The sequence below is a fragment of the Sorex araneus genome, chromosome 2 (assembly GCF_027595985.1).
Source record: "Sorex araneus isolate mSorAra2 chromosome 2, mSorAra2.pri, whole genome shotgun sequence".
Lineage (NCBI taxonomy): Eukaryota > Metazoa > Chordata > Mammalia > Eulipotyphla > Soricidae > Sorex > Sorex araneus.
In genome coordinates, this window is record NC_073303.1 from 40,598,889 (window position 1) to 40,625,037 (window position 26,149).

Below are 26,149 nucleotides of genomic sequence, written 5' to 3' on the forward strand. Positions count from 1 at the left end.
CCAATGCTCAGGCAGGCAGGAAACCAAAGCAGGCCTCCAGCACGCAAGCATGTATTCCAGCCACTGAGCAATCTCTCTGACCTGAAGTCACTCTCGGCTCTTGATGTATTGAATGTTACATTACATTTAACATCAGCAAGCATTCAGTACTGTACAAACAAAATCAATACAATGAAAGTATCAAAGTTTAAGCTCAAATACAAAACTCTTGATAATATCTACATATATTTTAAGAATTTCTCTTAAAATTTTAATTTTTGAGATTCAATTAAAAATGAATTTAAATTAAAAAAATTCATTTTATTTCTTCATCTTCATGCCATGTACTATTTTGAGATCAGAAATATTCTCAAGGTTTACTTTCAGCTTTCTAAGTGTTTAGCAACCACCACAGGATCTGATGCGGGATCTTTACTCTTACTCCATGATGCAAGAAATCCTTTGAGGTTCTATCTGTGCAACACATTCAACGACCTAGAGTACAGAGTCTTACCAAATTTTTCCTCCCCAGTGGAATATAAAGAATAAAAATAAGGAACAAAAAATGGCCAAAGTAATTTTTTAATTTTAAAAATTTAAAAATTTTAATTTTAAAAATTCAGATAGGGCTAGATAGTACAGTGGGTAGAGTGCTTGCCTTGAATGTGGCCAACTTGGGTTCAATCCCTAGTACCCCATCTTATGGCCCCCAGAGCACCACCAGAAGGGACCCCTGAGCACAGAGCCAGAAATAAGCTCTGAGCACCACCAAGTGTGTTCAAAAAACTCAGATAAAAATAGAAATAAAGTTGGGGCTGGAGCAATAGCACAGTGGGTAGGGCATTTGCCTTGCACGTGGCCAACCCAGGTTCGATTCCCAGCATCCCATATGGTCCCTAAAGCACCGCCAGGGGTGATTCCTGAGTGCAGAGCCAGGAGTAACCCCTGTGCATCGCCAGGTGTGACCTAAAAAAGCAATAAATAAATAAATAAATAAATAAATAAATAAATAGATAGAACTAGTGTATAGTTGGGAATGTAACATATTGGTATGGTCATTTTGGAAATGCACCTCACAACTGTTGCTACTGACTTTTCAATACTACTTTCATGTTTAAATGTTTAATACTACTTTCATGTGTGCTCTCTAGCACTTGATAGCTAGTTATGAATTTCTAAGTAGTAGCAACTAGTAATAAACCTGCCTCTATCTTGTACTTTATATTTATTTATACTTAATTCTTTTTCCCTACCTAATTGTATTGTCTAGGACACCCCATGCAAAGCCGCACAGAAATCAGACACAGGCTGGAGCGACAGCCCATCAGTTGAGCACACACTTCGTATACAGGAGACCCAGGTCTCCCCCCATGCATCAGGTTATCTCAGCACTGCTAGGAGAGCACTTTACCACCCCCACCAGCAGCAGAGCTGGAGTAGCCCTTGAGCACTGCTGGAGTGACTCTAAAACAAAACAAAAACCAAAAAGTTTTGCCCTGATTTTAAACAAGCTACTTCTAAAGTTTTATTACTAACAGTATTTAACTATAAATCTGGTAATGCCACATGATGAATTACAATAATAGATTTATACTAATCACATTTAAGGCTCCTCTATGTCTTTTTCATGGTCTTTCTAGCTCTGAGTAATACTGCACTGTACCATTATCAGTGGCTATATTACCATTTATGCATCTTTAAATTGTCCTAATTTTCTCATGACTTATTCAGTTCTCTTATCAAAGCTACAACTGCCTTATACAAAAACTGAACTAAAACAGTACCTTTAAATAGCAAATGTTTTTCCATGAAAGTTTAACAAATTACTAGGACTAAAAAAGGAAAACTTCATCTTCTTGCATAAGGTTTTAAAATGGCAAACTATGGGGAGGAGGGCTGGTACTGGGTTCACAGCCGGCAGTGCTTAGGACTTACTCCTGGCAGGCTCAGGGGACCACATTGGGTGCTGGGGACCAAACTCAGGGTAGCCACATGCAAGTTTAATGCCTTATCCACTGTACTTTCTCCAGCCCATAAAATAGCAAATAACTTTTGCATGTAAAATTAAACCACACTCAGGTTTAGGTTCAGATTTGCCTAGCCCCAAACACTATGTAAAGAGTTGAAACACTACTAAGTTTTAAGTTATTTTACACTGTAGATTAGTCAACAAAGTAACAGAAAATTAGTAACAAAATTATACTAACACATCTATTTTCTAATGACAGTTATCCCTTACTATCAGGAGCAAGAATGGGGGGGGGAGGGCTGGAGGGATAGCACAGCAGGGAGGGCGCTTGCCTTGCGCATGGCGACCCTGGTTGGATCGGGCACCACATACGGTCTCCAAAGCACCATCAGGAGTGACCTCTGAGCAGAGAGCCCGGAGCAGCCCTGAGCATGGTAGGCTGTGGGCCAACACCACACCCCAAGACATGTATGATTAAGAAAAAGGAAGTTCGCCATCATTTTAAAAAGAGAAGAGCAAGAAAAGAAAGTTCTGGGGCTGGAGTGACAGCATAGTGGGTAGGGCGTTTGCCTTGCACACAGCCAACCCAGGTTTGATTCCCAGCATCCTATACAGTCCCCCTGAGCTCCACCAGGAATAATTCCTGAGTGCAGAGCCAGAGTAACCCCTGTGCATCCAGTGAAAATTTATTTTGAAAATCACTAAGATCATAAACTTGATCAATTTTATCTCCAGAAATTAACAGGTAGTTACACATGTGTGTGCAAAAATTATGTAAAAGGATATTCAGGAGTATAGAGAAAATCTAAAAATCTTTAAGAACTATGAAAAATATAGCAAATGACACATGCACTGATATGGAACTGTTTCAAATATAATAGTTTTGAGAAATAAAAGGTGTTTTAGAAAGTTACAGAAGAATATGTTTGTGTTTGGGGCTGGGAATAAAATAAACTTCACTCAAACATAGATATGCCTCAGCATACATTGAATGACTAGATCAGGAGATAAGAAATTAGTAATTTCAGAGGAGGAAGACAGGGGGGCAAAAAATTCAGGAAAGGGCAAATTTAAGAAACTGTGTTTTAGTAATGAAGCGTTTAAAACAGAAAAATAAAGAAGCCCAGGTAATGTGGCAGAGGCCGAAACATTTATCATGTGTGAGGCCCCCAAGTCCTCTACCTGGCACCATAGAACAAAACAAAACTTAAGAAAAATATAGATGACATTCACGTCCCCACCACCCCATTAAACATATTTGCCACATTTAGTTAAAATATTTATGAGATGAGGGGTTATAGAAATAGCATAGGGGTCGAGGCCTTGTAATATGAGGCTGACCTCAGAAACAGGTCACACCTCAGCACCACTGGAAGAGACTAGAGCACGAACAGCTCAAAATCCACCAGGTGTGACTCAAACCCCCACCCCCAATCCAAGATGAAAATAAAACTTCTGATAGTGAAAATGTGATCCTATTCTGTGGCTCTCTTTCCAAAAGCAGATCTCCTTTATTTTATTTATTTTGCTTTTTGAGTCACACCCAGCGATGCTCAAGGGTTACTTCTGGCTCTGCGCTCAGAAATTACTCCTGGTGGTGCACGGATGGATAATATGGGATGCCAGAGATCGAACCCCGGTCAGCCATGTGGAAGGCAAATGCCTTACCCACTGTGCTATCACTCCCACCCCAGCAACTCCCCTTTAAACTGCTTTTACTAGAGAGCTTTGTGCCACTTTAATTATAAGCCATCTATTCTTATATTCTTTAATTTCTATGTTACTTTAAAATTAGCTAGTAAAAATACTAATAAATACTAGTATAAAAACAGCACTAGTGTTAAAATAGTTTTAAAATCACATTAAAAACTGCCAGGATGCTATAGCACAGCAGGTAGAGCATTTGCCTTGCATGCAGCCGACCTGGGTTCGATTCCCAGCATCCCATATGGTCCCCTGAGCACCGCCAGGGGTAAGTCCTGAGTGCAGAGCCAGGAGTAACCTCTGAGCATCGCCGGGTGTGACCCAAAAAGAAAAAAAAAAACAACCAAAAAAACTGCCAGGAGTGATCCCTGACACAGAGCCAGGAGTAAGCCCTGAGCATTGCCAGGTATGGTTGAACATCTGCCCTCTCAAAAAGAAAGCTTGGGCTGGAGTGAAAGTAAGGTGCAGGGTGAGGTGCTTGCCTGGTATATGACTGGCCCAGGTTTGATCCCCAACACCCCAAATGATCCCCCAAGCCCTATCAGAAGTAACTGCTGAACACAGAACCAGGAGTAAGTCCTGAGCACTGGCCAGATGTGGCCCCCAAACAAATAATGACATTAAAAAAATAGTTCCAACTCATGGAATGGAAAAAAATTGTTCTGATTCATGTATCACAAAATTAATATCCATATAAAAAGAATTTATACAATTAAAAACCTTTGGCTGTTTTGCATTTGGTTTTTGCACCAAACCTAACGAGGTTCGGGAACTATTCCAGCTCTATATTCATGGCTTCTTTGGGAAATGTGATGCCAGGGATCAAACAGGGATTGGCAGGTAGCATGCAAGGCACTGTAACCCCTGTACTATCTCTCCCAAAGTTGCTAAACATTTTCAAAGAAAAGGTTTTTGAAGAACTGGGGAGTTCATTCAACAAAATGAAGCATATGCCCTGCTTTCAGGAGGCCAAGTTAGATCCCCAGCACTGCTGGGAACCCTGGGAGCAATCCCCAAGCACTGAGTTAGTAGTTTCTGAGTAATATCTAATGTGCCCCGCAAAAAAGTCTCTAAGGGGCAAAGAGAATAAGGATCCCTCCATCACATCAGTCCTTCAATGTTTGTTATGTATATATACTATTAAATTCACCTGTTGCTGATTACTATTTTTAGTCTCAAGATACTTATTCAAATGTTAATCTCCAAATCAGTACTGATATGTTAAGACAAAAAAAAAAAAAGAGTGGGACCTCAAGTGTAAGCATAGACTGCCCTAACCATGCCACCGGACCCTGCTCTAGGCTGCTTCACACGGGGTGCCCCAGAGGGGGGTGGGTGAGACCCCTCCCCGCCCCAAGGGACCCAGCCCTGGCAGCCAAACACCTCCACAACCCAAACGCCACATGCTCAAAGTTGCTCCCCCCACGCTTGGGACAAGTCTCACACACGAGTCAACCTATTCCTGGACCATGCAGCCTCGAATCATAAGACACTCCCTACCCATTCTCTAAGAGAACCATACCACATTCGATGGGGTTCAATAGCAGGCAACCAATCAGAGTGGGAATATATGCGCACTGTCTCCTGCCCCCGCACCTGGCTGTCTTCACTCCCCTTGGAGGGGAGTGGGTTGAGTTCTCCTCCCCGCCCCGAGCAGAGCCCTGGCAGCCGAAGACCTCTGGAACCCAGCCACAGACATGCTCAAGGCCACTCTCCACAAGCTCAGACGAGCCTCACACATGAAGGAACCGGCAGAGGAACCCAAGTGTGCAAGACCCGGGGCTGAGATCTCCAAGCCTGCTCAGATCGGCATGCCTACAGCTCCGTAATACAGCTGTATTACGGATTCACCATCAGGATCTCACCGTTTTACAAGAAAGTGATCATTGACATAGAGAGGGGTTCGGCAAGGCGACACCATTTCACCTAACTCTTCAGTGCTACCCTCGAGAACATCAAGTGATGACTGGAATGGGAAGGAATGGAAGTGAAGATAGACGGTCGGCAACTACACCACCTCCGCTTCACCGATGACATCGTTCTAATGACAGCAAACATTAGCCAAGCAGCACGAAGGCTGGTCAACTTTGACCGTGAGTGTGGAAAGGTCGGACTGCAGCTGAATGTCACGGAGACAGTGTTCATGAGAAACGAACTAGTTCCTGATGTTCCATTTGCTCTCAACGAAACAAACATCTCCGAATGCAGCAGTTATGTGTACCTGGGTCAAGAACTCAACATGACGAGCGACTTGGCACCTGAGCTGCGCAGGAGGAAGAGAGTGGCGTGGAACGCCTTCAAGAGCGTCAAAGAAGTGGTTAAGAGGATGAAGAACCTCTGGTTCCAGGCACATCCTTTCGACTCCACTGTTCTGGCTGAACTAACATATGCCTCAGAGACCTGGGCCCTACGCAAACAGGACGAGAGAGAACACTATTCGGGTTTCCCAAAGAGGAATCGAAAGAGCTATGCTTGGAGTATCATCTTTCACTCAAGTGAGAGAAGGAATCCGGAGTTCCGACCTCCATCGATGATGGAGAATCAGGGATGCTGTCTCATTTGCCAAGGCATCGAAAATCAGATGGGTCGGGCATGTAATGCAATTTGGAGACGACCGCTGGACTAGAGCTGTTACCAACTGGATTCCACAGGACATCAAAAGGCTGCATGGCTGCCCACCTACGAGATGGTCAGACTTCTTTTGTCAAGACCCTGAACGAGTGGTATGAGGCTCTTAGCGTTCCTGTATCGAGCAGATGCCATTGGGCTACGTGACAGGGATGTTACTGGCACCCGCTCGAACAAAATGATGAACAACGAGTTGACAGTGATAGTGACATACACACACACACACACACACACACACACACACACATATGCGAAAGTTCACATCACTCAACCTTTAACAACATGTTAGTGATATCCTAAAGGTCTTAATGGCTCCTGCCCAAATAGAACAATCTTCACACTGTTTCCTCTATGGATACTTTTCTGTGGCATTTTCAGCAGCTTTTCATAACAAATAATACAAAATATATTATTTCAGTTGTGCTCTGGGGCAGGGACTGGGGCTTGGGATGGAAACAACCCAAATATGGAGGTGGGAAAGTGTAATGGTGGTAGATTGGTGTTCGAATTATTAAACGTAATCAAATATTGTGAACTAGCTGATAAAATTAAAAACATTTTTTTTAAAAGTATAAGCATAAATGGGGCTGGAGCGACAGCACAGCGGATAGGGCATTTGCCTTGCACACGGCCGACCCGGGTTCAATTCCCAGCATCCCATATGGTCCCCTGAGCAGTACCCTTAGTGCAGAGCCAGGAGTAACCCCTGTGCATCGCCAGGTGTAACCCAAAAAGAAAAAAAAAAGTATAAGTATAGAAAGATATTCAAACTTAAAACTGTTAAATCCTTGGGGTTAAATATATCCCTATCTTAAGTACATTTTATTTTCCCAGTTAAAGGAAAAAAAAAAGAAAATACTCATAGAATCTGTTCTCTCAATGCTGTTATTTGTTCCCCTTATCCTTCTTAATTTCAGTAAATTCAGGAAAAAACAATACTTTAAAAAGTAGCAGTGGTTGCTGGGAATATATCCCAGAGAAGCAAAAAAGTATAGTCGAAATGACATCTGCACTTATATGTTCATTGCAGCACTGTTTACAATAGCCAGAATCTGGAAAAATCCCAAGTGCCCTAGAACAGATGACTGGTTGAAGAAACTTTGGTACATCTATACAATGGAATACTATGCAGCTGTTAGAAAAAAGGAGGTCATGAATTTTGCATATAAGTGGATCGACATGGAAAGTATCATGCTAAGTGAAATGAGTCAGAAAGAGAAAGACAGACATAGAAAGATTGCACTCATCTGTGGGATATAGAATAACAGAGTAGGAGACTAACACCCAAGAATAGAAGAATAGTAGAAATAAGTACCAGGAGGCTGACTCCATGGCTTGGAAGCTGGCCTCACATTCTGGGGAGAGGGCAACTCAGAGAAGGGATCATCAAGTGTAATGCTGTCGGAGGCCATGCGGGGGAAGGGTGATGTGGGCTGAATGTGGGCTAGAGACTGAACACAGTGGCCACTCAACACCTCTATTGCGAACCACAACACCTAATTAGAGAGAGAGAACAAAAGGGAATGCCCTGCCACAGTGGCAGGGTGGGGTGGGGGGAGATGGGATTGGGGAGGGTAGGAGGGATGCTGGGTTTACCTGTGGTGGAGAATGGGCACTGGTGAAGGGATGGGTTCTCGAACTTTGTATGAGGGGAACATGAGCACAAAAATGTATAAATCTGTAACTGTACCCTCACGGTGATTCACTAATTTAAAATAAATAATTTTTTTTAAAAAGTAGCAGTGGAAAAAAAAAAAGCAGCAGTGGGCAGAGCACTTGCCTTATACATGACTAACCCAAGTTCAATCTCTGGCACTGCATATGGTCTTCTGAGTCTTCCAGGAGTTATCCCTGAGCATGCAGCCAGGAGCCAGGAATAAGCCATGAGCACAGCCAGGCATCACCCCAAAACAAAAAGGAGTAGCTCCGGAGTTACAATATTGCCTACTGCTATATCTTTCTAACTAGCAGTTTCTGTTTTTATTATTTAGGATGGACTAGACTATAAAACTATTTCCCTGTCTCCTCCAGCGATGAACAGGCAGGGGACAAAGTTAAGGATGAGTTGCAGGAAAACACCGAGGAAGCAGCTTACTTAGCTCGGTTCAGTTGCCCCATGTCCTTCTAATTGAGGCCTTCCCAAAATACAGATTTTAATTTGCGGAGGAACATTGGGAATAAATAGGAGCTGAGCTGTTAACAAACTAAAGTGCACATTGTAAGGAAGACTACAGAGAAGAAGAGTGACAGTTAGGGTACATGCCTGGCAAGCATCTGACCTGGGTTCAATTACTGGCACCACACGGTTCCAAATGGAGTGCAGTCCTGGAGGTCCCCAGTACAGATGGCGTATCTCGGGTGTCCCCCACACTCTAGGGCCCGAGCAGCCCGGCATTCCCAGCCCCTATGCTGAGCCAAGACTCCTTGACCACAAACTGTCAGTGGAACCTCCTGGAACTTGTGAGTTCTGCCTAATAGCATCAGTTAAAGTCCAAAAGTTGTATTTTCTCCAGAATTCTCACTACAGAAAAATTAGCTGTTGTCGGTTAGATTGACAGCTGCTTGATTTTCTTTCCTATGCAGCAAATACAGATCTCTGATATACCATAATCTAAAGAAGCAGATTATTATATCTCAATAAATACTAGATCTTGTGGTTCTCAAAATGGGATCAGGAAGGCAGGTCTTAAGCTATTAACAGTCAATCATATTTGGCAAAATAAATTAATGAAGCAACGTCCCAATGCTAAAAACATTCTCCTCCTAATAAGTAAAAACTAAACACTGCCGCCCAGGCGAGATCCGGAGCAGCTGCACAAGAAACGCTCCTCTGCTCCTTAAATTAAGACTGAGGGCTACTAACCACTTTTGGCACCCAGCGGCTTCTTATAGAAATGCATCTAGACTGTGAACTGAGCTACAACCCCATGCCGCCCTGGGGTTGTAGCCCTCTCTCCACCTTTCCTTTCGGAGGGGGTGGTGGCGGCAGCAGCACCCACGTGGTGACCACCATCTTCTAGAACCCACTACCTAGAGGTACGAGCTTGCAGTGACGTGGCTCGCAGGAGATCTTGGGATGGGGGTGTTACCTGCACGCTCCCCGCCCAGACGAGATCTGGAGCAGCCGCACGTGAAACTGTGAACTGAGCTAAAATATCAGCAATCCAAAACCGCGCGGCCGCGACAGCTCATGTATTCTTCATTCTCAGCAATGGAAAACAAATTATCAAATGATATTTTTCAGCAGGTTTGATTGTTGGGGGGAAATTCTAAATAATAATAGTTTTCTTTTGAAATATTGAATGTATTCAAAGTATAGAGAGAATAAAGTGAAGATCATTAGCCACACAGTTTGAGGGGGTGAGAGGGGGATATACTGGGGTTCATGGTGGTGGAACATGCGCACTGGTAAAGGGATGGGGATCTGATCATTGAGTGACTGAGTCTTGAACCTGAAAGCTTTGTAACTTTTTTCACGGTGATTCAATAAAAAAATAATAAAAATTTAAAAACAGAAAAAAAAAAAACACCTAAACACTGGCCCTACATATTTCCTGTCAACAGTAATACCAATATCCAAGATGTGCTTGGATATCAGTGCTACTGATGTTCTGGGTTGACATTGTTTCTTGTGGGGGCTTGGGTTAATCTTAGGCATTGCAGGCAGCCTAGCAGCAGCCCCAACTCTCCTCGCTAAATATGGGCAGAACCCCTCTCCCCAGCTCTGACCAGCAAACAGCTCAGACACTGAAGAATGTACTTGGGCAGCAAAACCCACCACAAATATCTCAGGCTAATGCCCCATTGGGAACCACATTACAAATCCAATACAACTACTACTTTTAATTTAAGCTAAGTAGTGGGAAGGATCTTTGTTTCAAAAAATAATTTAAAGCAAATACTGTAATCTATTTTTCTTCTTTAGAAGAAATTATTCAAAATGTAGGTAGTTTATACATACGAAGCTGCATTTCTTGGAGTTACGTTTACTGCTGAAAAGCTAGAAATAACTTAAATACCCAATGAGAGAGAAAGCTTGGTTGCATACATTATGATAAAGCCAACTAAATATTGTGCTTTTTGAGAGGATGAAGTGGGCACACCACATGGTCCTCAGGTATCACTCCTGGCCAGCCCAGGGAACAATATGAGATACTAGGGATTGAACCCAGATCAGCCACATGCAAAATAAATGTCCTGTACTATCACTCCAGCCCCTGAATATTGTATATTTAAAAAACAGGCACTCATTTCATATCTATAGTTACAAATGCAATCCCTCGTATAGTTACAAAATCCCTTTTGATATAAATCAAAAAATAAGAAATCAATTAAGGGTCAGAGCAATGGTACAGCTGACTGGGTGCTTGCCTTACATGTGAGCAACCTGAGCTCAATCCCTTGCACCCCAGATAATTCCCCAAACACCACAGAAGTGACCCCTGAGTGCAGAGACAAAACTAAGTCCTGAGCAAGGATGAATGTGCCTCCTTCCCTGCCTGCCTCCGCCTCCCCAAATCCAACTTTTCTTTATTCCTTAAGCAATAAGCTTGTACTCCTGAATAACAGACACAGCAATTTTATTTATTTATTTACGCTTTTTTGGTCACACCTGGTGATCCACAACGGTTACTCCTGGTTGCACTCAGGAATTACTCCTGGCAGTGCTCAGGGGACCATATGGGATGCTGGGAGTCAAGCCCGGGTCGGCCACATGCAAGGCAAATGCCCTACCCGCTACTACCGCTCTAGCCCAGGACACAGAAATGAACACCAATCCGTGCCTCGTATTTTGACAGAACTTGAATGGCAAAGTTTTACAAGCCTCACATGAAACCATTTATTTTGGGGCTACTCCAGGTGGTGTTCAGGACTTTACTCTTAGAGAACTCTAGGGGCCATCTGAGATGCCAGGGATTGAATATGGTCCAGCAATGCATGAGGCAAGCATTGCCTTCCGTACTATCTTCTGTACTATGGCTCCTGCCCATCACATGAGGCCACTTGTTCAATAGAGAGTTCATTTTCCACCACATGGTCCCCTGAGGACAGCTGGGTGCAGCCCTGGAGGCTCCTGGGCACCAGGTATCCCCAGCAGCATAGAACTCAATCAGGATGGTATCCTCAGGCCTTTACACTGAGCCAGCTGGCCCAGTTGGTCACCAAGTAGCAGAGAGATTCCCTCAATTTCCTGAGCACACCCCCACCCCACTCCACCCCCCAGTCATACACACAGCTTCTTTTTTGGGGTATAAAACAGTGACATATTTGGGCAAAATGGGAAAAATTTAGTCTTAAAACCATTCACTCTGTAAGACTGAGAGAAAACATAAGATTATCTAAAGATAAGACCTGTGTTTCATAACTTTTTTCTAGCAACAATTCGTATAAACCGTCAAACTTGAATTAAGACTGGTCAGAATTATAAACTCCTGTTTGTTGGAGTGGAGGTGGAGGGTGCAAGCAAATACTGGTTACAGGGGATTGAACCAGGGCCTCATACATGTGAGGCACACTAGATCTGATACATGGCCTCTAAATTACAAACTCTTTGAAAAAAATAATTGCAGCTGGTGATATATCTCAAAGGCTAGAGTGCATGCCAAGCATGTGTCTGCACCCAGGCCTTAATCCTCAGCACCACAAAATGTCCTAGTGCCATTGAGTGTAACCCTCATGGCCCCCAGCATCTCCTGGGAAGTCTCCAATGTAATTTTACTGTAGTGCACATTGTTATTAACAGTGAAACATTTTCTGATACTTTCATAAATGACTTAGGTATTCTAAAATGTTTTAAATGAATTTATTTATAAAAACGGTAGTCTCTTAAGAGGTTGAAAGTTTTGGGTTTTTTTTGTTCTTTTTTTACAATCTCCTAATGGACTAAAGTTTCACCCATTTGGCTGCATGATCAAGGCATCATATATGGTGTCAGGGCTCAAACTGGGGTTGGCCACATGCAGACAAGCATCTTACTCCTTATACTATCTCTTTAGTCCAACAGTTCCTGAAAAAGCTAAACATTATTCATCAATGCCACACCTAAGTTTAAATTAGAACAACGTGAAAACAGGGACTCCCAACAGATATTTGTGAACCAATTTTCACAACATTATTCACAATAACCAAAACAGAAAAACAAAATGTGATATACTCATACAAAAGTCATTGCTCAACCACTAAGAAGTCATTGTTACCACATGGTTCATTCAATCTTGATAATATTAGACTGTTAAAAAAAAAAAACAACCAAAGTGACACATTTTGTAAGATTCTACTTGGATCAAAAACCTGGATTTCAGAGATATAAAGTAGGGGGGCTAGAGCGATGGCACAGAGGGTAGGTCATTTGCCTTGCATGCAGCCGACCTGGGTTTGACTTTCAGCATCCCATATAGTCCCCCGAGGACCGTAAGGAGTAATTCCTGAGTGCAAAGCCAGGAGTAACCCCTGAGCAAAAGGCAAAAAGCAAAAAAAAAAAGAGACAGAAAGTAGGGTAAGGGTTGCCAGGGACTGGAAATTGGGGAAATTGTGAGCTATTGCTTAATAGAGTTTCTGTCAGGTCCTGAAAGGTTTTGGGGGTAGAGATGATGGTTGCACAACACTGTAAATAAAAAATCAATGACAGTGACTTGTACACGTATAAATGGTTATAAAAATCAACTTGTTAAATATTCTTTTAGCACAAAAACATGTAATTGGATGTTTATCTCATTCTTTTTTATCAAGATGTCTCGGTTGAACAATGATTTTGATTTTTAAAAAGTAACTAAAATATTGCGTCTCCTTGAGGGGCAAAGAATACAGCTCAGCCGAAGAGTACTTGCACTGCATGTGTGAGGCTCCTGGAAGAGATTCCTGGCACAGGGCTGTGGGGTGGGGGAACCACTGGAGAAAGTTATTAGTAATCACAGGATGGAGAAGACTTTTTTTTTTTTTTGGAAGGGAGGGGTCATACCCAGTGATGCTCAGGGACCATAAAGGATGCTGGGGCTGGAACACAGGTTGGCTGCATGCAAGGCAAGTGCCCTTCCCCACTGGACTATCATTCAGCCCAGGAGAAGGCTTTCTAAGTCATATTACAAAAACCAAGGCTGATGAATCTGACTTAATACTGACGTTTTCTACATTTAAAAAACTAAGACCCACAAATGAGGTTAAAAAAAAAAATAACCCATGGGGGCCGGAGCAATAGCACAGCGGGTAGGGCGTTTGCCTTGCATGCGGCCGACCCAGGTTCGATTCCCAGCATCCCATATGGTCCCCCGACCACCACCAGGAGTAATTCCTGAGTGCATGAGCCAGGAATAAGCCCTGTGTATCGCCAGGTATGAAGAAAGAAAGAAAGAAAGAAAGAAAGAAAGAAAGAAAGAAAGAAAGAAAGAAAGAAAGAAAGAAAGAAAGAAAGAAAGAAAGAAAGAAAGAAAGAAAGAAAGAAAGGAAGGAAGGAAGGAAGGAAGGAAGGAAGGAAGGAAGGAAGGAAGGAAAAGAATACCCATCAACTGATCGGGTTTCAGTATAGATGAAGTTTTAAGCTTCCTTAGTGTGGAAGCACTCCTACATATGGAAAGAGAAAGGAAACAGTTGTTCTGAGCTGGGGCTCTGGCTCATGACGCTGTCCATGTGTGAGAGCTGGGTTTAATCCTAGGCACTGAAGGAAAATAGTTATTTTTCAAACTCCTTCATTATATTAGAACCTCAAATCATAACTCTTTCACATATAAGACAAACATCAATAATTTTAGGAATTTTCCTACCCCAGAGTAGGAAAAGGTATAGGGAAACAGAAACTTTCTTCATATATCAAATATCCAGTGCTACATCTTTAGAAGGTTATTCACTGCATTATTGTTTGTAATAGCTGGCAATCTAGAAACAAGCTACATATCTATAACAGATGACTGATTAAAAAATGAATACCATTTCCACTGTGAAAATGAACATGAGGATCTGGGTACATGAAGTGAAACTAAGTGTCTTCAACAAACTGTACTGAGAAAACTGGGTGGCCACTTGTAAAAACAAAATGGAACTGGAATTGTATCTCACTCCATTCACAAGTTAACTGGAAGAGGAGGCCGGGCAGAGAGATAGTAAAGAGTATAAGGTGCCTGCTTGCCATGCATGTAACCAACCCTAGTTTGATCCCTGGAACTGCATATGGTCCCCCAAGTACCACCAAGAGTAATCCCTGAGCACAGAGCCAGGAGTAAACCCTTATCATCATTGGATGGGGGTAGAGATGATGGTTGAGTGATGTGGTCAACACTACCCGTCCCACAAAGTTAACACAAAGTGTATCAAAGACTTGAAGATTAGAACAATCTATAAAATACACTGAGGAAAACACCGGGAAAATTCTCCAGTTGAATGGACCTCAACTGTATCTACAAATACCTTTGTAACTATGTATCTCAAGGTGACTCAAAAAAAAAAATCATCTTTAAGAGCAGACAAGAAAAAAGATAGGGCCTGAGTGATAGTACAGCGGGTAGGGTACTTGTCTTGTGCTCAACTGACTCAGGTTTGATCCCAGCATCCCATATGGTCCCCTGAGAACTGCCAGGACGCCAGAATTAATTCTCAGTGCAGAGCCAGGAATAAGCCCTGAGCATCATCAGGTGTGGCCCAAAACCCAAAAATAGAAAAAAAGAAAAAAGAAGAAAAGAAAAACAAATATAAACAAATGGGACTGCAAATGTTTGCATGGCAGGGCCAGAGAAATAGTACAACAGGTAGGGCACTTCCCTTGCATGTAGCTGACCAGGGTTCAAGGCCGAGGTTCAATCATGGTATCCAATGTGATACCTTGAGCACCACCAGGACTAATTCCTGAGTAGAGAACCAGAGGTAAGCCCTGAGGACAGCCAGAGTGGCCCAAAAACAAAAACAAAAGTTTTTGCATGGAAAAGAAACTCAAGCTAGAATGGGGGCTGAAGCGACTGTACAATAAGTAGGGCATTTGCCTTATACACAGTAGGCCCAGATTTGGTTCCCCGAATCACACCAGAAGTGATACCACCAGGAGTGATCCCTAAGCACAGAGTCAGGAGTAACCACTGAGCACAGTGGGGTTGGCTCCAAAACCACCCAAAAAGGGGGCGGGAAGAAAAAAATGAAATTCAACTAGAAAAAAAAAGTTGCTACACTGAATAGCAGAAAATATATGCACAGAGGGGCCGAAGCCATAGTGCAGTAGGTGTTCCCTTTCCATGTTCCAAAAGAGCATCTGCCTTTCAAGTGGCAGAGCTTGGTTCAATCCCCATACGGTCCTCCAAGCACCGCCAGGATTAATTCCTGAGTGCAGAGCCAGGAGTAACCTCTGAGCACTGCCAGTGTGACCCAAAAACCCAATGCATCAATCAGATAAGGGCTAATAGCCAAGACACATATAAAGCTCTCACAAAGCACAACAAAAATCCAATTACCCCATTAAAAAATAGAAAGAGAACACACTCTCCCAAAGAAGATATACAACTGGCTATTAGGTATATGAAAAAGAGTTCATCCTCATGTACATTCACTGTATCACTGTCATCACGTTGATCATTGATTTTCTCGAGTGGGTGCCAGTAATATCTCCATTCGTCCTATCCCTGAGACTTTAGCAGCCTCTCTTTACTCATTCTTCCCAGTGGTGATGCACTGGAGGCTCTTTCAGGGTCAGGGGAATGAGACCCATCATTGTTACTGTAATTGGCATATCGAATACACCACGGAGAGCTTGCCAGGCTCTGCTGTGTGGGTAGGAAGTTCTCAGCACCTTGCCAGGTTCTCTGAGAGGGAGAACTAGGCTATAAGAGGTCGTGCTGCCACAAACAAAATAACAATGAGCAGCAAGGTAGTACAGCAGTTAACAGCATGCTGGGCATGTCCCACCGCCCCAAGTTTGATTCCACAGAGCATCGCCAGTGGCAGTCCTGAAGGTTCCCCGAGTATTGCTATGTGTGGCTCCGGAGGCCTCAGCACGAGGGTGGCCCGAATCCCCAGCCAGCAGTGACTGAAGAGCAGTACACTCACAGGTCCCTGCAACCACCTGGCCATGATGGGCTTAGAACTGGTGGTAGAGCCCTGGGATTCCCCCCACTTGAGAGAAACCCCTTCCCCCCACCAAAATAGCGAAAAAACAAAATCAACAATGAGATATCTCTTCACAACAGTGCGAACGGCATTTGTCAGAAAGACTAATAACTACCAGTGCTGTGGGGATGCAGTGAAAAAAGAATACTCATTCCTCATCCCACTGCTGGTGGAAATATCATCTGGGTCAGCCTCCAGGAAAAATAATATGGAAGACATCTCAAAAAATCAAGAGCAGAACTCTCATCCAACCCAGGGATTTTACTTTTCATCATCTATCCCCAAATACAAAAATATTTATTTGAAAAAATATACAGCACAATGGCTGTTCATTAATACAATAGCCAGGGGGCTGGAGTGATAGCGGGTAGGGCGTTTGCCTTGCACGCGGCCGACCTGGGTTCAAATCCCAGCACCCCATATGGTCCCCTGAGCACTGCCAGGAGTAATTCCTCAGTGCATGAGCCAGGAGTAACCCCTGTGCATTGCTGGGTGTGACCCAAAAAGCAAAAAAAAAAAAAAAAAAAATACAATAGCCAGGATGTGGAAACCAAATGTCCAAATGAAAGGGTATGGAAGTTGTGGTGTATGTACACAATGTTCACTGAACATGGATGGAACTGGAAGCATCATATTAAATGCAATTAAATCAGAGGGAGAAGGACAAACACTGGTATCTGTGGAACAGAGGTATGACACAAGAGATGAGGCAGTATCAGTGACAAGCCCTTAGCCCTGGACTACAAAACCAATTAGCAGTGGTGGGAGTGAAATGAGTAAAAAAACGATGATGCAAGGTCAACACCCCACTGCTGAGTTATATCCCTGGCCACTACATTCACTTTATTACCTTTCATTTTCAGACAATAATCACACAAGATATAACATCATTCAGTTCAGAATAGGAAAGTTTAGTATTCTACTCATACTCCAAACATAAGAATCACAATTTACACTTTTAAAAATTAGCCAACTGAACTGTATCTCTTCCTCAGATTAGCTAAATTTGAAGTTGTCTATGCTAAATTGACAGAGCACATGGCTAATTTCTACTGTCCGATGTAACGGAAGATACTATCTGTAGTTCTAACACTGAGTTAAACAATCTCTGCCCCTATCATCTTACCTCTAATCAAGAACAGAAATTTAGGGAAGCATTAAGCGGAACTACCATGCAGCTGACAGAAACAGAGTATAAAAATTTTCAGAGGAAACAAAATTATTTACATGCATGCTTATTTTGGTATGTGAAAAGCATGCTTAAGTTGATCTTTGTTTTGCCTCCCCAGATCTTATCTGAAGAGAGGGAGCAGAGTCAAAAAGCTAGAATAGGGGCTGGAGCAATAGTACAGTGGGTAGGGCGTTTGCCTTGCACGCGGCCAACCTGGGTTCGATTCCCAGCATCCCATATGGTCCTCTGAGCACCGCCAGGGGTGATTCCTGAGTGCAGAGCCAGTATTAATCCCCGTGCATTGCCAGGTGTGACCCATAAAGCAAAAAAAAAAAAAAAAAAAGCTAGAATAGAGGAAATTCCATGAACTCATAGTTCCCCAACGACAGTTGAACAAGAAGCCCAATGAACAAGAAGCCCAATGTTCCAGATAGATAAGGGAAATACAAAGTCTATTTAACAAGTGTGAGGACTCCCAAGGTGTGAGAAAGTGGGTGATTTCCAAGGAAAATCAAGGAACATGATTGCCCCAGAGTCCACGCAATCCTAAAAGCACTAGGCACTAAGATCACCAGGGAGAGGGAGTGAGGAAGTGTTTCACAACTGTCCGGTATGCCCTGCCCTCTCTGAGTTCTGAGAGTTCCCTTGATAGTTTCTGAAAATGAGCTGCCTTACAAATCACAAAAACTGCTCTTATTCTTACAAATCAGAACTACAAATTTCTTTTAAAGATTTTTGGGGGAGGGTCCATACCCAGTGATGCTCAAAGCTAACTAACTCCTGGCTCTGCACCTGATGGTACTGGGAAACCATATGAGATGTCGGGGATCGAACCCGTGTTGGGCAAGGCAAGAGCCCCCCTATTTTTCTGGCCCCTGAACGACAAATTTCCAATAAGGAAAATATGTTTGTTGCAAGATCCTTGTTCTTTTCTGGACTCTTCTCAGAGTGGGGACGAGAAGCTTTCAATGCCCCCCGGACAATTCCCTGTACTTCCAGAAGCCCCAGAAACCACACACACATCCTACAACTGCCGCCAAGTAAATTTATGACCCAGTTAAATATTCTGGAGTTTCTGGAGTGTGCAGTCACAATGCAGCTGCGCAACATCTCCAAATTCTACAATACTGACATCCCAGAAGGAATTCATCAAAGGAGATGGGAAAGTAACATGGAAACTAACTAAGCTCAATAAACAAAAACATTAAAACAGAGGGCTCAACTGGAACAACAGTTTGGTCAATCCTCAGAAAAGGATTTGATGACTCTATGGTGAGATGGAACAATTTTCACAAATTTTCTTTCACTGAAATATTTTTTGACAATTCCAACGGCCATTTAGTTTAACAAGCAACATAAAATAAGTTATTTTGTGCCTGCTAAGGGGGCACGCTTGGTGGTTGGTTGGGAAAATGGGGACAACAGTGGAAGGAAGGTCACGCTGGTGGTGTGATTGGTGTTGAAATATGGAATGCCTGTAACAAATGTATCATCAACGACTTTGTAAACCACTGTGTTTAAATAAAGGGAGGGCGGGGAGGGGGAATGAACTGTTCTTGAACCTGTACTTGAACCCTGATTAATCAACGTCTCCTGTACCAACACTTACCAGAAACGTTATTCTATGACTAAGCTTTTACCAAAGCCCTCCAATTTTATTCCCATCCCCAGGCAGGCTCACAAAACTCTTATTCTTTTCTCTGCTTTACTCATGCCTTCCACCTGATTCTGACTGCAACAATCAGAGGTGACTAAGGAAAAAGGGGGAATGAAAGGGCAAAAGCGGGTGGGGATGACTACTATGAACAATTCTCATAAAGCCTAAATCAACTCAGATACATAAATGTCATGAGTTGTCAATCAGACCAAAGTAAACGTCAACAATCACCTGCGAAATATATAACCTTTCAAGGCCAATTTTTCCACCTGTATACTTGATTGATCCCATCAGCTTCTGCCTCCCTCTATCCCTTCTAGTTCTTCAAACTTTAAGCTCTCTTTTAGGCATCCCCGCCCATCATATACACACATATCAAGTCCCCCTTCTGAAGTAAGCACTGCTGCACTGAACAAATATTTATCACTAAGAGTATGATTCTCTGTGTGCAAGACCCAGATTGCTTCTATGAAACTCTGATGAAGTAGTGGAGAAGACAAACAGGAACAGAGTTTGCTCTGCTCCAGTTTCCAGGAAACCTATTATCAGAGGAAGGAGACAGTACAGCAGCATGTGCCCAATCTGAGTCCAAGCAATGCCAAGTGTAATTCTGGAGGCCCCTGAACATCGCCAGGTGTGGACCTGGCACCACAGGACCCAGCAGCACTGAACCACCAACCCTAGGCCCTTAAAGCTGCAAGTTGTCCCCAGACCCCCAGAGCACCACTTAGGAGGCATCCTTCCCCACTCCCCAACCTCCTATTATAAAAGTCATGTTACAGAAGCAGCCGCTCCAAAGATAAAAAGGAACGGGCCTGAGTGTTAGATTCAAAATAGTAAAATTTTTCCTGCAATAATTTCTGTTACAAGGAGAAAAGTCAAAGTTCTCATACCACTAGGTCCAGTTTTCTGTTTCATTTGATTTTTGCTCAAAAGTAAAGCCTTTCATGGAATGACAAAATCCATGGGATGACAAAATGACTTGCCTTGCAAGTGTGTGGCCCTAAGTTCACACTCCATCACTGTCTACATTCCCCAAGCATGGTCAAGGGGGGCTCTGCTATGTGTGTGCGATCTCCTGTGGGCTGCAGTCAGTTGTGGGGGCACCACAGCCAAGTCCACACTGTGTGGCAGCAGGACTGTCAGCATCCACCTGCAAGAAGGGGAGGTCATGAGGGGAGGAAGTGGTAAAAAAATTTCCTCGCAAGGAAAAAGCAGAGTAAAACCTTTTTCTTTCCCTAATTCCCCTTGTAACCACCCCCACACCTCCACCCCACAACTTTCCTCAAACATTACCGTAAGTACCCCCATGGTGATTTTAGAAGCAGAAAGCCCACTTAAACACTTTTTTCCCTACTCAAGCAATAGTAGTTTGAATAGTGGTTTGCTCAACCAAGTTCCAATGCACTACACACACGCGAGGGGAAGTTGTGGGAAGCCCCAGAACTATGTAACAGGGACGGGACCCTACAAGGGTTTCGGGAAAGCCTCCCTTAAAGGGAAGTGAGAATTCACGGATGAGTTAAGACAGTTAAAGAGAAAGAAAAGGAGGAAAAAGCTGTACCAAGCCAAAGTTGGCAAAGGTAACTAATTATACAAAAGTCAAAGGGGTAAGACCGCAAGCACACACATGCATTTCAAGGAACTTAGTGTAAGAGAAAAAAAGTGACATGGAGAGGCAGGACATTATGGTCTTGTGAGTCATAGGAGAGTTTTGAATTTTACATTAATGAACAATGGGAAATTCAAGTTTTTTAAGTAGGTAAGTTACATAATCACACTTCACTTCCATTTCCTCACTCTATCCATTCAAGCTGCTTAAAGAATAAAGGATAGGGGTGGGAGGGGGAACAGGAGTGGGTAGGGTAGAGTGGGTAGGGCGCTTGCCTTACATGTAGCCAACCCAGGTTCAATCCCCAGCACCCCGTACATGTACATTTCCAAGTCTGCCAGGAGTTATCACTGAGCACAGAACAAGGAATAAGCCCTGAGAATCACCAGGTGTGGCCCACAAAAAGATTGGATTAGACTTCCCTCACCTCAATGATAGTTGTAGTCCAAAAACAATAGAAAACATATTGTTGTTCTTATAATCAATAATTTAATTTACCCTTATTTGTAGCATGTGTCCCTGCTGACCATCAACATCCCTCCGCTAATTTTCTCCCGGTCCCTTTTGCAGGCTCCATTTCCCAATCTACACCCTTTAATCTTAACTGTAAAGAGTTGATCCTTGGCCTTTTGCACTTCCGAATTCTTCATATTTTCCTCTGAGTGATGTCATTAGAGAAAACACCTCAAACACCACCTGTGATTTACAAAGCTGCACTGACAGGCCAGACCTCTCCTGAACTCAATTTATTATTAAAGATTTCCAATCTAATGTCTTCCAGGCACGTCAAGTTGTATAACTGAACAATTTCAAAACCAAACATGGGAGAGACAGTTAAGGAGCTTGCTTAGCACGTGGCTCTGGCCACCTCTTGCAATGAATGACTCTAGTTCAAACCCCAGAGGTGTGGCTGGGAGATGCAGTGCCTAAGCACTGACCCAGGAGTAATGTTCGGGAGCACAGGTACAAGTGTGGCAAAAACAACCAATCAACCAATCCACTTAACATCTGAACTCTGTCTCTCCTTCCTTCCCATGACCGTATTAGCTCAGCTAAACATTTCTCTTCAGATTTCCTTCAGTGAATTGTTTCTTTGTGCTGCCTGCCCCATATATCACCCTCTGGTTGTTAAAAAGTAAAAAGTTCATCCTTGGTGAGTTCTCAGATAGGTCAGAACGTATTCTACACCTCTTCTCTTCGGGACCCTGGACTCCACTGCTGGAATTCCCTTGGCATTCCATGCTTTGTGCCTTTGCGTGAACTTTTTCCTTCTCTGGAATACAAAATTTTCCCCCCTCCCTTCCGTCTTTACCTGGGCAACTTGTCCTGCAGGGTCTACGAAAGGCCCCGTCCTCCATAAAGCTTCAACAAAATTTCCAAAAGCACCCCTTCGAGGGATACACAAAATGTGCAGGTTCTCCCAGTTTCCTGTGCTGAACACTAATCTTACATTTATTAGGATTATGTTGATTCCTCCCCACCAGGCTGGATCCTTGTTCAAAGAGGCACCTATCAAGCTGTCTTGTGAGCAATCCTGGAACTGCAATAAGACCCCTCAGAGAACAAGTTCTAGAATATACGTTCCCCAAGAGCCGAACCTTGGTGCTCACTTCACAACATATTTCCTAAAACCAGAGCAGTACGGCATCAGCGCAAGGATAACACATAAACTCATGGAGTATTCCATATTTGGGGGGCATTAGGTGGTGTGTGTGATCACAGTATATGTCTAAAGAACAAATATCAGTACCATTGCAAACCAGTCTATGGCAAAAAAAAAAAAAAAAGTAAATTTAAACAGGGCACGAGGGCCGGACAGAACACAGAAGGCTGTTGCCTTGCAATCAGCCAACCCCAGTTCGATCCCTGGCATCACATAAGGTCATTCAAGGACAATCAAGACTGATCCCTGAGGTCTAGCAGGTAGGGCACTTGCTTTGCACATGACAGGCCCAGGTACAATCCCCAGCACCCCATATGATCCCGAAAGTCTGCCAAGAGTGATTTCTGAGTGCAAAGAGTAAACTCTGAGCACAGCATCATGTGGCCCAAACAAACAAGAGTGACCCTTGAGCACTGTCAATTGTGCCCTCAAAATTAAAAAAAAAAATTAGTACATGAACTTTGCAGCATTCTTTGCTCAATCTCCAAGACCACGACAGCAGAGGCTCATATCCCACTGGTACTCTGTCTGCATTTGCAAAATGGCTGAGCAGCTATTTTAGAGTCAAATGAAAACATTCTAAAATCTGGTTTTCCATTATGAACTTTCCAGGTTTGTGACCTACTTTTACTACAGCCCCATTGCGGGGGTGGCATGGTTTCCACTAGCCAAAACTCTTCTGTTCACATTCTACCAAACCAATATTCTTCTACTCGATTTCTACTAAACCAGTAACACTCTTGTTCTTCCACCATGTGAAAAAGAGACACCCCAAGATACAATTAGCACCTCACTGTCACTGTCATCCCATTGCTCATCGATTTGTTCGAGCGGGCACCAGTAACGTCTCTCACTAAACATGAAATTTTCAGTACTAGTGCATTTTTCTGGGGAGTGGAATTCATTTTCATGGCTATTTTCAAGGGTGCTAATGACACAATTAAAAAAAACCGAAAACTGCTTAGCCAAAATATCAAGCAGTTAAGCTATTCCTTTTTCTCTTCCAAATCGCTATATTGACATTATCACTAGCCACTTGGAACAGGAGTCTCTGCTAAAAGAAATGAAATAGAAGACAGTTGGCAGGCTCTCAGGGGGACTGGGACTGGGATTTACACCCCCCCCCAACCCCTCGGAAAAGTCCTTACCACCATTATCTACAGTTATTAACCTATTCTAAAAACACCAATGAGAATCAGATTCATGCCTTCAAGAAAATGTCACATTCTGAGCCTCAAGGCAAAGGAAACATTACTGTCATCGACTTAACTGGAAGGAGAGAGTCCAGGATCATCCAGATTTACAGGAAATCCCCAGCCCCCTTTTATTCCTGCACCAGGCAGGGGCAGCAGTTAACTCCCCAAGCGCTCAATTAGATCTGGAGATGAATTTGCAGGCGGGCGAGGACAGGCGATTTAATAATCATTTATTTAAAAGTTCGGGGGCCAGAGACAGAACAGCCTCAGGGCGCTCGCCTTGCACGGTGTGGCGGACCCGGGCTCTAGTCCAGCACCCCCTGGGGTCCCCCACAACACCGCCAGGGGAGACGCCGGAGAACAGAGCCAGGAGGAAGCCCTGAGCACTGGGCGGACCGAGTTCTGTCTGCGCGGAAAGGCGCTCGGGCTATTTGAACCACGCCAGTCGATAGGCTGACACCCTCCGGGTGACTGGAAAGGCTCCTTTTCACTTTTTTTTGGCTGGGGGGGCCACACCCGGCCATGCTCAGGCTCGAGCAGCTCCGGGGGTGCTCGGGGGTCCCTCCCTAGGCGGGGCCGAGGATCGAACCCGGGCCAGGCGCGTGCCCGGCACAGCGCCCTCCCCACGCGCCGTGTCCCCGCTCCGGCCCCGGGGACGGCCGGCGCCCAGGCCCGGCACCGCGGCGCCCCGACGGGCCGGCCAGTAACGCCTCCCGCCGGGCAGGCGGCGCGCGAGGGGCGCCCCCGGCACTCCGGTCCCCACTCCCGCGACCCGCGCGTCGCCGGGCGTCCCGGAAGCGGCGCTCGGCCGAGGAAACTCCGCACGCGGGCGCGCCGGGTCCCTGTGGCAGCCGCGACGGGGCTCGGGCCGGCAGTGTCCCGGGGCCGCCCGCCGCCGCCGCGGTCTGCGGGGAGGGCACGCGAGCCCCCGGGCAGGACGGCCGCTCCCCGCCCCCCTCCGGGCCCCCGCGGCCACCCCGCTCCCTCCCCCGGCGCCTCTCGGGTCCCCCCAGGTGGCGGGCGGCGGGGGCAGCAGCGCGGCCGGGCCGCCACCGGGCGCCGCTGTGGCGCCGCCTCCCGCCGGCCGGCGCGCGTGCGCGGCGGCGAGCGCCCGGGGCGAAGAGGTTTCCTCGGCCCTCGCCCACCCCCACAGGGGGCCGAGGCGCCGACGGCGCAGGCGCGGCCCTGACGCGGCCCTCGCGCAGCCACTTCCGCCCAGAGCGGGAGGCGGGGGAGGCGGGCGGGAGCCCCGGGGTTCTCGGCGGAGGATGGCGAGCACCGCGCGCGAGCCCACACGACTCACCAAGTACAGCTGCTGCCAGCGATTCTGGGTGTCCAGCTCCTCGAACTCCCGCTCCACGGCGGCGGACATGGCGGCGGGAGCGGGCGGGAGCGAGCGGGAGCGCGAGCGGAGCCTGCGCCAGCCGAGAGGCTCAGGCCCCGCACCACCGGGAGTGCGCCGGAGCCGCGACGCATGCGCGCTCCGCGCCCCGCCCCGCCCCCACGCCGGTCTGGCCGGCCGCGGGGAAAGTACCTGGAGCGTCGGACGTCAGCGCGCAGAGGCACGCGCCGCGCGGGGCTGGGCGGCGGCGAGGCGGGGCGCGCGGCCGTGGGGGAGGCGGGCGCTGCCGGGCGCTCAGGTGGGGCGGGGGCGGGGCCCGAAGACCCCCCGCGACCGGCCGCCGAGCCCCCGCCCCCGCGCTGGGTGGCGGGAAGGAGGCGGTGGCGAATCTCAAGGTCCTGGGGCTCGACCCGCGGGGGAGAGTTGCCCGAAAAGTCACGGGGGCTTGCTTTCTCTCTTTCTTTTTCTTTTTTTAATTTGTTCAATCCAGTACTAAAATTCTATTTTTAAGGGCCGGAAGGTTTCAAAGCATGCATTGTTTTGTTCTTGACACCGCTTGATTCCCTTCTCCCGAGCACCGCTGAGAGCAGCCTGAACACTGTGGTCCAAAGCCTGCCTGCACATCTAAAATTAGCCTATTTTATGTGTCTAGTTTAGGAACAAATTTCTAAATTTCTCAGCACTTTCAGAAACTATAACCCACTGGTATCGGGGAGCACCAGGGCCGGTTGGATAACTATCACCGGAGTGACCCCCAGACCTCCTGAATGTCTCCAAACTGTGACTCAACACACCCAGAAATGGAATTCTTAAGTCCATCAGAAATTGCCCCATCAGGGGCTGGAGTGATAGCACAGCGGGTAGGGCGTTTGCCTTGCACGCGGCCGACCTGGGTTCGATTCCCAGCATCCCATATGGTCCCCTGAGCACGGCCAGGGATAATTCCTGAGTGCAAAGCCAGGAGTGACCCCTGAGCATCGCTGGGTGTGACCTAAAAAAGAAAAGAGAAAAAAAGAAATTGCCCCATCAGTGTTAGTTAATATATCTGATACACTCCTTCCATCCATTAAAGCAGCATTTCTCAATGGGGAGGGGGGTGGGGGCGTTAGGCCCTCAGGATATTCCCAGGGGGGCAGCCAGTAGGCCAG

General features: G+C 45.4%; 1 protein-coding gene across 4 annotated transcripts in view; it reads right to left on the reverse strand.

Moving 5' to 3' along the window:
• Nucleotides 1-25,780, reverse strand: part of PTPN2 (protein tyrosine phosphatase non-receptor type 2) — an 87,365-nt gene extending 61,585 nt beyond the window's left edge. For 2 of the 4 annotated variants that reach the window (XR_008628590.1, XM_055127836.1), the window contains exon 1: nucleotides 24,963-25,780. Coding sequence is in view for 1 of the 4 variants with exons in the window: in XM_055127836.1 (XP_054983811.1) it covers nucleotides 24,963-25,031 (69 nt within the window). In the remaining 3 variants the exon portion in view is untranslated. Of the gene's footprint in view, nucleotides 1-23,733; nucleotides 24,559-24,962 lie in introns of those variants that run through there. The other 2 variants (XR_008628592.1, XR_008628591.1) reach the window with 2 other exon arrangements.
• Nucleotides 25,781-26,149: the final 369 nt, after the last annotated feature.